Source organism: Mauremys mutica, chromosome 10 (assembly GCF_020497125.1).
Source record: "Mauremys mutica isolate MM-2020 ecotype Southern chromosome 10, ASM2049712v1, whole genome shotgun sequence".
In the NCBI taxonomy this organism is placed as follows: Eukaryota; Metazoa; Chordata; order Testudines; family Geoemydidae; genus Mauremys; species Mauremys mutica.
In genome coordinates, this window is record NC_059081.1 from 49,886,569 (window position 1) to 49,902,911 (window position 16,343).

Consider the following 16,343-nt stretch of genomic DNA (forward strand, 5'->3'; position numbering starts at 1 on the left):
TGCTAGTTGTCTTCCACATTTCCAGAGCATTTCAACTCTGCTGGGGCTTTTAATTACTCCATTCAGGTTACTTCCTTACTTCTTTTACACCTGGTACCATGGAGATGGGGAGGACTTGGGATCACGCAGCACTTAAGATATTTGCAAGTGCACTGCTTTATGCAGTCTGACTGCTAACCCGGCTATATTGTATAACATGAGCCTCCGCATAAGAAAAGAGCCAAAGAGTCTTTGAAATGGACAGTTCCCCACAACCAAATGGGAGGAGGGGGCAGAGTAACCAGTTCCCCCGGCATCTGCCTCCTCCCCGGCCAGCTGGCACTCATGTCAGTACTTCAGGATTGAGCAAGTACCATGCAGGGTTTTACGCCATACATCAGGCCTCACTTACCGCCTGGTAATCCCATGATGGTGCGGCGTCTTCTTGTGCCTGTGTTCTGGGCACAAACTGTCCCGCGTGCCCTTTGCTTTAATGTACACCCCCCCCCCCCCGCCTGCCTTTCAGTCACTGTGCCCCTTTCCCTCGCAGGGCCCGGGTGAGCAAACCAAACATAGCCGCCCTGCCCATTCCGCTGCTGCTAGACCCCTGCGCCCTTTCCCCAGCAGAGCCCACCAGGCACCACTCCCCACAGGTGGCACCGGGAGGCCAGGCTGCCATCACCCCTTAACAAGCTGTGCTGCAGGGTGGGGGAGGGGCACTGAGCCCGCACTGATACAGGCCCTGTCTGTGCAGGAGAGAAAAGTTCCAGCAAACTCAGTGTCAGGGCGGAAAGCAAAAGAGAAAGGGTTAAAACCCTGATTTTTATTTTAACACGGTTTGCTCATTAAAAATTCAAATAGCGCCTTAGGGAAAGGGGGTGGGGGGGCTTGCTTTTAGCTTTTGAGGGATTCGGTATCTCGGCAAAATTTACTCTTGAGTAGGCTGGGAGGGTTCTCCTGGCTGTGGGAATACCCATGCTCTCGGTTGAGCATCCCACAGCGGCGTCATGGCCTCAGGCAGGGTTTGAGGCCCTGCATGCCTGTCTGACTCTTGGCCCCTGTCTGGGCAGACAGCAAGAATTGGAAACTTGCGGCTGCAAAGCACAGCTCACCCTCTCAGAGCCCCAGGTCTTGGCAGAGAGCGAGGCCATTGGTTTGTGTTCACAAGTCATAGCGTGTCTTCCCAAGCTCCATACCCTGGCAGAGTGCAAGGGTTACTTGGATGGACTCTGATTCTGCAGTTGGAGCCAGACCCTTGTACTTGTGCAGAGCCCCATGCCTAGCGGGGAGAAGGGAGGCACAGGGTGGGCCTATACATATTATCAGCCTTATATTTATATATGTTTAATTGTGTATATATCTTCCCAGATCTAAAACTACATTGAACTGATGTTAAGGGTGAGCGTGCCTGTCAGTAACATAAGGATAAAAGCATTACAGGATTGCTGTAATTAACCTAAGAACAAGCATTAGAAACCCAGAAAATGCAGGTTAGTTCAAATTTAAAAAAGAATCCAAACATGGGAATATATAGAAATGCAAGTTAAGGTAGCCAAACGACCATTACTCCCCCCCTGTAGTGATACCGTGCAATAGGCCTACACTTATGATCAGTGCATAATAATATATGAAGTTCCAGATTAGATTAAACTGGTTTCTGAAGACACATGAGAGTTTTTCATTTGTCTGTTCCTCACAACATCACTATGGGATGGAGGTATCTAAAGTGTGCATTGCCCTATAACATTTTACCATCACCTCTCACTAAGGGAAACCTGGCTTCACTCCCATTGGGATCAATAGGTGGTAGTAGGTGGGCATTTGGAAAACAAGAGACAAGGTGGGTGAGGTAATATCTTTTATTGGACCAACTTCTAATAAAATTTGGACAAGCTTTTGAGCCACACAGAGCTCTTCTTCAGGTCTGGGAAAGGTACTTCCAGCGTCACAGGAAAATGCAAGGTGGAACAGATTGTCCAGCATTTGTAGTTAGCACATATTGTAAGAGACCATTCAAGGTGCAATGGCTAACTACTTTTTGCTATGACACTGGGAGTCATAATGCACCCTATATACCTAAAATCCATCTAATCTAAAGCACAACTATACTATTTCTGGCCCAGTGGATGAAGGTCAGAGACTAAAAGTATTTTAAATCTTGAAACAGAGTAAAAGATTCATCCTTAGTTTACCTTCTCCTTATTTTATGCCTCTGAATAAACCCCAGGACAATGCCATATGACAAACTACTACCAGTTAGCAATATCTAAATTTGTGATAAAGCATTATGTACTAACCACTGTTCACCACAGTCATTCAGCCACGATTAGATTGCCCATCAGCTCTGAAGGAGCCTATCCTGTAGACTTTAACCAGATTTTAATAAGAGTTTTGCCCTAGTGAAAAGCGCAAAACTGAGCCTTTGTCATGTAGGCAGAATGTGAACCCCTGAACACTCTTGGGATTTCCTGTGTATATCTATTGTATACAGGTGCACACATACAAACTTAAAATGTACAGTGCTAGAACTATTACAATTTAGGAATGACTGATTATTTGAACATTAATTTTTGATTATCTTGATCATTGCAAATATAACTTTGGAAATGGTCTATAAATTACATTTTATAACATCAGAGATTATTTAAACTGACATACTGATTTGATCATTATATTTTATTCAGGCATGAATAAAAATTCTGACATCCTGGAGTTCCAAAGAGTATTAGCTGGGCATCTTTAGTAAGATAGGCGATGATAATTTGGTGCAATTTAACTTCCACTTTTTGAGATGTGCAACAAAATAGGATACCACTCAAAATTTCCACTATAATCCAATATATAAAATATTTTAGGTGCACATTTTACAAACATATAAATCATTTAAAACAGCAATAAAAATTATAAAATTCTGTTTTCCCCCAGCAATGAATTGATATGGGATATGTTGGAAGGAATTCTACAAAAAGGAAACCACTGACATAACAAGAAGCATGTATTTAATTAAATGCTTTGCAAAGATACATGAATAAAGCTATGTGCATGGCTTTTCTTTTGGGATAGCCTCAGCTGTTTATTTTTTTATTTAAAGAGACAAACGAAACATTGGAGAGCACAAATGCAATAAAGAAACAGAAAAAAAACCCTCGAATTATGTTTGCACCCACATGCTTTAGGTAATAAAACATGTTGGTATTACAAAACATTCCATATAGTGTATGACCAACAGATAAAATGCACTGTAACACTGTTCTTTCAAACACTGGAAATCTAACAGCTTTACTCTTCAAAACTATGTTGGTGGTAAGTATCTTTATTTTGTCAGGCTTTTACAAAAGTCATTTTAGCACCATCACTTAAAAAAATTATTATTATTGCCCTGCCTATCTCCATACTTGGAATAATAACAGAAGCATATAGCACCTTTTAGTATCTAAAATAAAATCAAGAATATTAAATGCATCCCAGCTTTTAGAGATGAGGTAGCTCATGCTAAGAAATGGTGGATTATTTTTGCCCTGACAATTCAGGGCTGATAGATCAACATTACTGGTGATGCATAACTGGTTGTCAACTAAAAAGTCATCTCTGCAACAGTGAGTCTCTGAACCCTTCATCTGGTACACATGTGAATGACTGATGACACACATAAGCTGACAACAAACTTATGACATTGTCTATAAAATTTTATATGTAATGGCTTATTAGATTATGCAAGTACTAAAAGAAATCAATTGGGTATTGGGTTTTAGACATATTTAAGGGTACATACTCCTCCAAGTGAAAGTCTCATTAATAGCACGGAGTTACGTACGTACATTGTCAGGAGGGAGAAGGACAGACCCTTAAAATTCAAATGTAGACCTACTCAAAGATTTACCCCTGAATTTTCTTATTTCATAAAGGTTTATGATGCTGAAGGGATTTCTTCTAGGTGTCATAAAATATAAGGCCATCCACTCCTGTGTAGGCTTTTACATTTACATAGAACAGTTAAGCATTTCACTAAGGACAATGCCAAGTAAGATGACCTCACTTAAAAAGCGTTATTCGATTAATGAAATTGGGTTTTTTGTGACTGGCCAGGGAAAGAAAAACATTGGTTTCATTTAAACATGCTGGGGGAAAAGCATATTTGGTTGCAAATATTATAAACCAGAATTCACAAAAGTGCTCTACTTTTCTGCTATTCAATCTGCATCCAAGCAAAAGAAGTATTCCTTTGAGTTTTACAAAGCTCCACTTTTAAACTATCTGTATAGAATACCTATAAATTTTGAATTACACTCAAAGAAGGTGAGCAAAAAAGCCCTACAATTATCATTCAGATTTTTTAAAAGGGTAATCATTGGTCCTTTTTAAACTGTACTGCTGCACTGAAAAGTTGGTTTAGATCATTTAAAATTGAAGGTTTGTAAGTAAAATAAATATTCTGAAGGAGGCCAGGCATTTAAAAAGAACTGTATGTACAATGCTGATGCAATATCAGCCATTACTTCAAGAGTCTCAGGATTAACTTCCATCAGTCCAAGTTCTTGTGTTTAGTTGTTGGTGGTGGTGGTGGTGTGTTAATATTTTCCTCTTTCTTCTACACAAAACAAACCGGCCCAATCTCAATGCCAAATTCCTGGTCTGTATTACCAATGTCCACTGGGGCAATATCTATGATAGGTAAGCGTGCCACATTCTGTGTTCTGTATTCAAAGACAGTCTTGCCAACGTTCCCATTACGTTTCTGAAAAACAAGTGAGGGAAATGTTATGCCATAGTTCAAGCTCATTTGAAAAGTGTCTTGAGTGCCAGCAGAAGCCAACAATACTATTACAGACAGTCCAGATGGACCCTACTGTACCTCTACTGCACTGCACATTGCTTACTGAAGCTATTTCATTTAAAAAAATGCTTGCCCATTTGAGTCATCAGCTTCAGTCTTGAATCTTAAATAGCAATATTGCTGCCATAAAATTAGATTAATTTTGAAAGTAAAACAAATTTCTTTTTAATGTATTAATATTGTAGTGCTACATACAGTAAACACTGGGCTAAACTTCTGTGCAGAAACAAGTGGAAAGTAAAGGTGGAGATGGTGGGGGCGTATTCTCATTCATTCCAAAATAGAAACTCATTTTACATTACAAAAAATTATACAGAATTCCAGGATTTGGGCACATAGGCTGAAAATGGTATGGTGGAGGGGGAAATTTAGAGCAGCAAAAATATGGTTCTAAGGAAACGAAGGAACAAGAGCAGAAGAATAAGGACAATGGAGAAGTAAAAATGCAAACTTTAACAAACACAGAAAACTGGTAGGTAAGGTCCCATAGGAAGAAAATCTAAGGGAAAAAAGGTGTTCCGGAGAGCTGGAGACAAGATTAAAGGCACAACTGTAAACTAAGCTAATGAGAAGAAAAGATGGAAAGACTAGTAAGAGGCTAATACAGCTCCATCTGAAAATCAAACAGAAATCCTACGAAAAATGGAAACATGGACAAATTGCTAAGGAGTACAAAAAAAACCCCACAAGCACCTAAGGACAAAATCCAAAAGACTGAGGCACATAATGAGTTACACCTATCAAGGGACATAAAAGGTCATAAGACAAGGTTCTTTAAATACATTAGGAAGGGAAAGACAAAGGAAAGTGTAGGTCTGCTATTTAGTGGGAAAGGAGAGCTAATAATTAATGACATCTAAAGACTGAGGTGTTTAATGCCTATTTTGCTTCAGTCTTCATTAAAAAGACCAAATACTCAACATGATGACTATTAACAACAGGGGGAAATGAATGCATACCAAAACAGGGAAAGAATGGGTTAAGGAATATTTAGATAAATTGGCAGGGCCTGATTAAATTCCTCTTAAGGTATTAAGTAACTAGATTAAGCAATATCAGAACCTTCCAGCCCTACATTTCTATGATCTAAGCGCTTTCTTATTTACACTGTAGACTTTCTCTCTAGATGATCCCTTCTTTCCAATTCAATCTAAGTAGAGGTACCAAAAGATTAGCAACTGTACACAGTATCTACAGTCCTACTTACTTGGCACAGAAACATTTGATTTTGGACTTATCTGGATTCTTTGGCTGATCGCACACAGTAGTAAATGGGGATGGAGAGTGAAAGGAAGGAAGAAGAGACAGAGACCTTGTATAATAATAATAGTAACAAGTAATTAATAATTCCTCTAAATTGTTCAGAGTTCAATTGTGTGTATGCAGCTCTGAAAATCTGGACCAAAATGTCCTTTCCACCTGTAAATCCTATTATTCTGACACCGAGGACGAATTTCTGTAGTATTATTACATTAGAAATTTTCAATTCTGTGGATTTTTTCCAACTTGAGAAAGACCTGAAAATATTAAAGGCCCCAAAAAAGTCATTTTTCTCCATAACACTCGTTGAAATCAGTTTTGAAAAGTTAGAACTTACAGAGCAGCTGTCCTGAAGGACAGTATATCTAAATCGATTGTTTCCTTCTGCTTTGATCTCAAGGTCATTTGCACCCTTAAGAATTACAGCTTTCTTCAGGTTCTTAGACTGGTCATCCATGTACCCTATACTGTTCTTACAATGGTATGTGATATTCTGGGAGGCTTCCTTTGACAGAAGGCGCAGGAAGGTCATTTGGGTGACAGCTGTATTCGGTGACTCACTGTCTCCATAAACAAACTGCAAAGATACAAGATAGGTTATCTCAGGTTACATGAATTCCTATAAAGTTTGTGGATGTCAGTAATATTAATGGTTTCCAGACACAGCAAGTCCAAGAATCATTAGAATTCTTTAGTAATTTGCTACAAGTTGGCACCCAGAAACTGACGCCACTTTGGAAAATTTTGGCCATAACACATAGTACCTTTTTAGCTATGGCCCCGAACCTGCAATGAGAACCACATGCACAACCCAATAGATCCCTACCAGAGTTAACAGGATTCCGAACTGGCACAAAGGTCCAACCAGAAGAAACTCAAAGTAAGGTCAATGCCTCTAACATTAAATGTAATAGCTCACTAGAGCAGCCAAATATATATAATAAATGTCAACCACAGAAAACATTTTTAAAATGTAACTATTTTATTGTGATTTTAGGATCTTATTTTACATACATTTTGTTCAGTAATATCAATAGTAACCAAAGAAGTTTGACTTTGGGTAGGTCTATACTCACCGTCCAGGTCGACGCGGTGAGTTCGACTTCTCGGAGTTCGAACTATCGCGTCTAATCAAGACGCGATAGTTCGAACTCCCCGCGCGCTCCGGTCGACTCCGGAACTCCACGAACGGCGGTGGCGGAGTCGACCTTGGAGCCGCGGAGTTTGACCCCGCCGCGTCTGGACGGGTAAGTCAGTTGAACTAGGGTACTTCGAGTCTTGCGTACCCTAGTTCGACCCCCCCCTTAGTGTAGACCAGGCCTTTATTAATCTAACTACAGATTTTATCAGAACACATTACTTAGACTGGAGCAGGAAGAATGCTTATATCTTGTGACCTTTATAGAACATTGTTAGCTATTTGCACTCTTCTCTGTGAATAATCAAAAATCAGACAACATTTTGATAATATTCTGCATTTTTCCCTTCCTATATATTTTTCATTTTATTCATATAGTTTGAGTGACTGCAGTGTAGAAAATGTAATTTGATATTGGCTGGAAAATGTATACTTTCCACAAACCAGATAGTATACAGAGAATGAGGAAAATCTTCTCTATCTGCAGTCTTCTTATAACGTATGCTAGCTATAATCAGTCAAGTCTGGGAATTTCTTTTCAACTACCAGTCTCTGGAGTTTGTAAGTGAATATTATGAAGGTTATACTGGGTACCTATCAGACCTGACTGTGTTGTCAGAATATTAAATATTCTTTTACATTTGTTTTTGGTGGTGAAATCTACCTCCCCTCTAGCATCAGATCATGGATTAAATATTCTCAAATCTGTAAAATGCTAAACACCTACTGTAAGATGCTAGCATCCACAGCAACTACTGCCCTTAACGCCCCTCACAGGAATCCTTCATCATGATCTTCAGTGGCTCAGGGGGTGAGAGTTCTGAAGCTCACTCTGGAAGCCTGGTATTGTGCATGGTGATGTTATGTGAACATAATTAAGGCTAAGTTTTTGTCATGGATATTTTTAGGAAAAGATACCGACAGGTCACAGGAAATAATGAAAAATTCATGGACGCCTGTGACCTGTCTGTGACTTTTACTAAAAATATCCATGACAGAATGGGTAGCCTGGACAGCTGGGGTGGGGGAGCTGGGAGCTACAGGGTCCCCCACCACTGGCAGCTCCAAGCTGCAGGGGTTCCCCCTGCCTCCCACAGTGGCCCGGATCTCCCTACTACCCACCATGGCTGGGAGCTGCTGGGGTCCCCCCTGCCACCAGGTTCCCTGCAGCAGGGGTCCTCTTTGCCACCCATGGCAGCCATGAGTGGCAGATCCCTCTGCCACCTGTGGTACGGGGAGCTGTGGGGCTCCCTCCTGCCATCCCTGGTGGCTGGGAGCTGCAAGGGTACCCACCCAGCTCCCTGCCTCCACAGGTGACAGGGGACCCTGCAGCTTCCAGGCAGCGCTGGTTGAAGTCTCCAAGGTCTTTGGAAATCACAGATTCTGTGACTTCCATCACCTCTGTGACTAATTCGCAGCCTTAAACATAATCAACAGGCATTATGTCTGCATAAGGACTTCATGATTAGGCATTCTAATTCCAACATTTTGTTTGTGAAACCATATTTCTGGGAACTAAATTAGGGATACAGAAGGAAGTTTTCTATTTTTGAAGAGTAAACAATATATTTGAATCAAGTACATAACAAATTTCAGATAGTCTGCCTACTGGTATTATAAAGTTGTTATCATGGCATGATTTGCTCAAAATAGTAGGCAATATCCGATAACAAAAAGAAAGAATCTGGAGAAGAGCCTTCTCACAGGGCAGATTCAATTAACTCAAAGCAATTTAAATCAATAAGTGGGAAATTTGGATTTAAATAATTGATTTTTCTCATGTTTTCCATTTGTATTTTTTAGTTATTTTCCTAAAGACAAGTTGATTCTCATTGTCTGGTAATCATTAAAACATGTTGATTTGCAACTAAATATAGCCTTCACACTGGAATTGGTGTTGCTTTTTCCTACTAGGAGAATACACTATATCTGTACACATTTATTTAAGCAAGTTTGTAGCTTAACTTACATTTATTCATATTCTTAATTTTTACATTTTTATTATGTTAGAAAATGGTGAATGATGCATTTAATTACTAGTTGATTGGTTTTTCACGTGTGATTTATATCAAGCTCTATTTGGATGGAAATACAAATTCAATTAAAATGTACAAAAACAAAATTTTATTTCATTTTATTAAATAAAACTGTCTTAAATGTGCTGCCTATATAAGAAAAAAGTTTATCAAAAAGTTAATCAAAACATGTTTTGTATTTAAAACTAACTGATTTATTAACCAAAGGAAGTATCTATAGTTAGTGAATTAAACTGATTGTTTCTGATCACTATGTCCTAAGAAGATTTGAAACTATTAGATCTCATCTTTTCATACCTAGTTTTTAATTCATATATTGGAAGAGGAAAACAAGTTTTCCTGCTTTTTCCACTCCCAATCCTTTTCCTAACTTTGAATGAATTAGTCATTAAACTGATATAGTTGAATAAACTTTAATGAAGAAAATATTCTCTCTGCATCTACAGACATGCTACTGTTGTCAAAAGCTGGTTTAGTGCTTCAACAAACTATGGTTCCAGGTGCTTAGTCAGCGACTTCCACCAGTTCATTGGTTTGATTTCCTTTAAAACTTGGCAGCAAATATATACTACTTACCATTATTTTAATAGATTATATGAAGTTTAGGCTTTAACACAGGCTGTCAATTTCAAATTTAATTTTAAATGGCTTTATTTTTAAAAACAAATCTGTATTTAATTTAAATAAAAATATCTTACTTAAATTTAAAAAAAATCAATGTTTAAAAATTGTATAACTCCTTTTTTATCCCATTTAAATATATTTAGTTACCTGTGATCCCCTGTTCATATCAAGGCCATACCATACAGGCTTGAGGTCCGGTGATCTACTAGTCCACCATGTTTTGCGTGGTATGCTAGATGGGTTTGCAGAAATACAAGTCTCTCCAGTTTCCATATTGCAGTAGACTTTTAGAGCATCTTCAACACAACCTTGGTTAGGGTCAATCCAATATTCTCCTGCAAAACACAAAAAATGTAATCTCTGCTATATTCGTAAAATTCCTGAATTAATTAGGGAGTTATAATTAGGACTCTCTCTAGATATTACAAAACCCAAGCTCAACATTTACCTAATGTCTTTTATTTTGATGCCTCAATGGCTAACCAATTTAGCTTATCAAAAAACAACTTGTGTAACTATATTGGGCATGATGTAACAACCCTCTACTTGTTTTAATGTACACTCCAGAGATAAGTTCAAGCACAATAGTTGGATCCGTATTTTAAGCACTTTAAAACTAGGGGTAGTTAGAGCCGGAATTCTGCTTAAGCCCCGTTCTTAATTTGTAATGAAAGAGATGCCGGGGCTCAAGCAATTTTTTTTTACTTTCATAACTGACACAGCGAGCCCAGAGGTGCCGGGGCTATAAAATGTCAAGCCTAGAGGTGCCGGGGCTCAGCCCTGGCAAGTCCTGGCACAAATTAAGTCCTGCTTAAACCCATTAAAAAGCCCATTGGCAATACTCTGATGGAACAAAGCAGACAAGCCTGGCACAGGGGGCACAGCTGCAGGAAAAGGGGAAAGGCTGGGGTCGCCCTCTCCCTAGCTGATCCTTAGCTGCCAGACAATTCTTATGGGTGCTGGGAGCCAGTGTAACTTAGAGTAATTCCAACACACTATTCAAAGAACAATGCGGTATACAAAATCATACTGGGTAAAGCACACCCATGTTATTCTAGCAACTGAATGTATTATGCATCCCAGGGCAGCATTTAGCCTTCAATGCTTAATTATTATTGCCTCAAACATGCAATGTACCAGTTTATCACTGTGATCATACATACAGAAGTGGTGTTCCAGTGTGACCACATTTACAGGGGTGGCACTCCAATGAAATATCCAAGTGCCTTATGCAATAAAATACTGAAGAATAAACAACATTTTTGCAAGAGGTTTTTGAGCCCCTTAATTCAAAAGACCAGGTATGAACTACAGCTATTACCACAACAACCTATATCATGCATGTTTTCCCAGAGATCCTAAGAACAGAATGGCAATACACCTGGACAATGCAGTGTATGCAGATATTGCATTATTAAACATTGTATTTTATACACACCGCTTTTCTTGGATGGATGACAGAGCTTTAGATCATCACAAGTGCGTGCCGGGTGTTTCTTGGAGCCATCAGGGCTGCGCATGGTTTCAATCTGGCTACTCAGTGACTTCAGTGTGGCATGGACTCCTGGATCAGTTTTATTGTTGTCATCAGGGGCTGCTTCATCTTCAGTGAATTCTGGCAGTGGATCTGCCATACTCTCATCAAAGTGGCCCATAATGTCACCAATGGCAGCTGTGAGGTGACCTGGGGGGCCTGGGGGACCTGGGGGACCAGGATCACCTGGAGGACCCTAAAAGTAAAAGTAGTAATAGAGATCAAGATCCTTTGATTAGACAGAGTGGGGTACGGGACAGTATAGTTACTAAAAACACAAGCCTAGCCAAAATCTCAGCTCCAGTCACCCTCAAACTTAGGGAAAGTTCCAGAGCAATACTTCACAGCTGACTCATGCCTCTAAGGATAGAGATAAGAGGATAGGCTCACACATCTCAGGCTCACACATGTCTCTAACTTTGTCTTGTACAGCTCTGAGCATTTTGGCCTGAAATTCAGGAAAGCTTTTTAGCATGTACATAGGGATACTGTACTAAATATGGGCCTTTGTTGGTGTTAAACAATGAAAAATTCACTCTACATTGGGTCAAACCAAAACCTTGATATAAAGAGCCTTGAGCTTTAGGATCTGAATTTTGTGGCTTCTAATTCTAAATCTGATGGTGTGGTACCACCACAGGCACACCGAGATTTGGCTCTAAAACTCCCTTTAATAGTAATTAACCAGAGTCCAATTGTTCCAATTGTCCAACAAGAAGCATGCCCACCAATCTAGTGCATTTTGTGTCTAGGAATTATGGTAAGAAATGTATTTCTTAATATGTTATTGTGAATTTGTAACTGAGGTAAATATTGAGAGAAAGTAAAACTAGAAATGATAGTCTGAGGCCTGGTCTACACTGGGGGGGGGTCAAACTAAGGTACGCAAGTTCAGCTACGCAATAGCGTAGCTGAACTCAAAGTACCTTAGTTCGAAGTACTTACCCGTCCTCACGGCGCGGGATCAAAGTCCGCAGCTCCCCCGTTGACTCCGCCACCACCGTTCGCGGTGGTGGAGTTCCGGAGTCGACGGGAGCACGTTCGGAGTTCGATATATCGCGTCTAGATGAGACACGATATATCGAACTCCGAGAAGTCGATCGCTACCCGCCGACCCGGGCGGGTAGTATGGACGTACCCTGAGATATCCCACCTTATGGTCTCAACTACATATCTGATGTGTTTTATATTTAAGCTATGATAAAAACTCTACTCAAAATTCTGAACTCTGCATTCAGTTCATGACAGTTCATGATTTCTTGGATATGAGACAGCAGTTCCCAATCTACCTGTACCCAGTGGTGAGCTGGAGCCGGTTCTCACCGGTTCGCGGGAACCGGTTGTTAAATTTAGAAGCCCTTTTAGAACCGGTTATAAAGGACTTTTAAATTTAACAAAAGCTCCAGCAGCTCCCTGCCCTGTCCCCGGCCCCAGCTCACCTGGCTCCAGCTCTGCCTCTGCCTCCTCCCCTGAAGGCTCTCCCTCCTGGCTTCCCGCGAATCAGCTGTTAGCATGGGAAGCCTGGAGGGGCTGAGAAGGAAGCAGCAGCTTCCTGCAGGTGAGCTGGGGGCGGGGGCACGAGGAGGGCTCCTGGCAGCCCTGGCCCTAACTCCGGCCGGCCGGGTGGCGCAGCCCAGGGCTGGCCCCTGGTCCCGACTGCGGGCCGGCCCCTGATTTTGGGCTGGCCAGCAATTCTGGCCCGGCCCCCAGCTCCAGCCCGGCGCCCACGGCTCCCGGCCCCGACTCTAGGCAGCATGGTCCCCATCTCCAGGCAGCGCGGTCAGAGGAGCAGGGAGGGGGTGTTGGACAGAGGGTGAGGGGTGGATTAGGGTCGGGATTTGGGGTGGACAAAGAGCAGGGAACAGGGGAATTGAATGGGGGCAAGGGTCCAGGGGCAGTCAGGAAGGACCAGGGGTTGGATGGGGTGGTGGGAGGCAGTCAGGGGCAGGAGTTCCAGGGGCAGTTGGGACAGAGAGAAGGGGGGGTTGTTATGGGGCAGGGGTCCCGGGGGGCCATCAGGAATAAGAGGAGGGGTTGGATGAGGCAGCAGGGGGCAGTTAGGGGACAGGGAAGGGGAGTGGATGGGGCAGGGGTCCTGGCAGTGGCGTGTCAAGGTACGCGGGGGGTGGGATGGGGCAGGAGTCCCAGGTGGCGGGGAGGGGGGCACGACCCCCTCGTGGGGTGAGGAGGAGGGAACCGGTTGTTAATATTTTGGCAGCTCATCATTGCCTGTACCATTAAAGATATTTTATCATGTCTCCTCTCACTCATCTTTTCTTCAAAGTAAACAATCCCCATCTTTTCAATCTCTCATCATACAAGAGTTTCTTTAGGCCTTTGATTGCCACCCTTTTCTGAACCCCCTTAATTCAGTGTTCAGTACCGTGCACAGAATTCTAGTGAGGCTGCCCCACTGATTTATAGGAAGGCATTATAATATTTTTGTTACTATTCAGCATCCCATTCCTTATGCATTTAACATCTTGTTAGCTTTTTAACCACGGCTGCAATATTGAACAGTTTTCATTTATCAGACTATAATGGCAACCTGGTCCCTTTCTTGATCTGATACAGTTAATCTAGAACCCCATAAGGTGTCTGAGTAGTTTAAATGTTTCCCTCCAATTAACATTACTTTGCATTTATCAACATTGGATTTCATTTGCCATCATGTTGTCCATTCACACAGCTTCTTTACGTCTCTCTGAAGTTCCTCACTCCTCTAGTCCTAACTGACCTAGATAACTTTGTATCATTTCCAAATTTTACGTCTCTACTCACCCACTTTCCAGACTATGATAAATATATTGAACAACACAGGACCTTTTATGGAGCCTTGAGGTACCCCACACTGTTACCTTTGGCCATAATAAAAGTTTACCATTTAATCCTACTCTTTACTTTTCTGTCTCCTAGCCAGTTCTTGATTCCACAACAATAATTTGCCTCTGACTTGAGGATTATTCAGCTTCTTTAGTAGCTTCTTGTGCAAGACCTTGTTAAAGTCATTGGGACGTCTTCATACATTATATCAAGCAGTTCTTCTTTATCCACTACTTCATTACTACTCAAAGAATTCTAAGAGATTAGTGAGACAAGATTTTCTTTTGCCAAAACCATTCTGGTTAGATCCTATGAGAGTATATTCTTCTGGGTGTATATTATTTCAACCAATTTATCAGGTCTGTAACTCTGGATCACCCTAAAGCTTTTTTTAAAAATACATATACAACATTTGCTACCCTCCTAAGGAACATTTGAAAAAATTAAGGCCAAATTCTGCTATTAGTTACACTGATGTAAAACTAGAGTAATTCAGTTCACTTATATTATTCTACATTTAAACCTGCATAACTGAGCAGAACTTGGCCTTTAAATATCTATGCCAGGCCGGATCAATAAGCAAGGATGCACAAAGGTAATTCTCTCGAGTACTTGTAGTATCTGAACTCCAAGCAACAAGAGGAATTGTTTAGGATGGAATAAGGGGCTATAGCAGACTGAAATTCAAAACAGGAAAAAACAGTTACCTACTTTTCATGAGTGTTGTTCTTTGAGAGGTGTTGCTCATGTCCATTCCATTCTAGGTTTGTGCGCCTATGTGCATGGTCATTAGAGACTTTTACCGTAGCGGTATCCGTAGGGTCAGCTGTGGTGCCCCTTGAGTGCCATGCTCAGGCGTCACTATATCAGGTGTCCCCGGCCCTATGCCCTCTCAGTTCCTTCTTGCCAGCAACTCCAACAGAGAGGTAGGAGGGCGGGTAATGGAATGGACAGGAGCAACACATCTCGAAGAACAACAGTTATGAAAGGTAGGTAACCGTTTTTTCTTCTTCAAGTGCTTGCTCACGTCAATTCCATTCTAGGTGACTCACAAGCAGAGGTGGGCTCAGAGTTCACGGTATCAATGGAGGTGGGCTCAGAGTTCACGGTCTTGCAGCTTGCAGCACTGCTCTGCCAAAGTCAGCATCATCTTGAGCTTGGTGGGTAAGCGCATAATGAGATGCAAACATGTGGACAGATGACCAGATAGTGGCCCTACAGATCACTTGGAGTGGTACCTGTGCCATGAAGGCTGCCGACGACACTTGCGCCCTCCCTTTGAGTTCACCAGCTCATAGCAGTAGCGGATGCAGGCCATGACCCAGGACGAAATTCTCTGAGCAGACACTGGGCAACCTTTCATCCTGTCTGCCACCACAATGAACAACTGTGTTGACTTACGGAACGGCTTTGTTCTACCTATGTAGAAGGCCAGTCCCTTCTGACATCCAGGGTGTGTACCCTGCACTTCTCATCTGATGCATGAGGCTTCGGAAAGAAGACGGGTATGTATATGTCCTGGCCAGTATGAAACTGGGAAACGACCTTATGCAAAAACGCTGGGTGCAGTTGCAGCTGGACCTTATCCTTGTAGAAGACCACATAGGGCGGCTCCGAAGTAAGTGCCCTGATCTTGGACACCCTGCGGGCCAACGTTATTGCAAACAGGAACAAAACCTTCCAGGAGAGAAGCAGGAGAGAGCTGGAAGCCAGAGGCTCAAAGGGAGGACTCATGACCCTCGACAGCACGAGATTCAGGTCCGAGGAGGGGGAGGGAAGAGGATCCCAGACGTATGGGTAGAGAAGCTCCAGACCTTTCAATAACCGTGCCATCATGTCATGAGTGAAGATCAATCTGCCTTGGAACGGAAGATAGAAAGCTGAGATAGTGGCCAGGCAGACCTTGATCAATGACAGGGACAAAGCTTGGAGTTGAGGTACAGCAGATAATCCAGGATCTCCTGCAGTGGGGCCTGCTCAGGCCGAATATGCCGTTCCGAGGCCCAGCATGTGAACCTTTTCCATTTGGCCAGGTAAGTCACTCTGGTGGAGAGTTTCCTGCTACCCAGCAAGACCTACTGAACACGGGCTGGGCATTTCCGTTCATCCTCCTTC

At 41.9% G+C, this 16,343-nt stretch overlaps 1 protein-coding gene across 3 annotated transcripts in view; it reads right to left on the reverse strand.

Annotated features, from left to right (window-relative positions):
- Window positions 1-2,636: 2,636 nt before the first annotated feature.
- Window positions 2,637-16,343, reverse strand: part of COL5A2 (collagen type V alpha 2 chain) — a 205,954-nt gene continuing 192,247 nt past the window's right edge. For all 3 annotated transcript variants that reach the window (XM_045032274.1, XM_045032272.1, XM_045032273.1), the window contains 4 exons: window positions 11,310-11,601; window positions 10,019-10,206; window positions 6,411-6,650; window positions 2,637-4,714 (listed from right to left, as the gene is read on the reverse strand). In XM_045032274.1, the coding sequence (XP_044888209.1) occupies window positions 4,568-4,714; window positions 6,411-6,650; window positions 10,019-10,206; window positions 11,310-11,601 (867 nt within the window). In that variant the 3' untranslated portion in view covers window positions 2,637-4,567. The remainder of the gene's footprint in view (window positions 4,715-6,410; window positions 6,651-10,018; window positions 10,207-11,309; window positions 11,602-16,343) is intronic.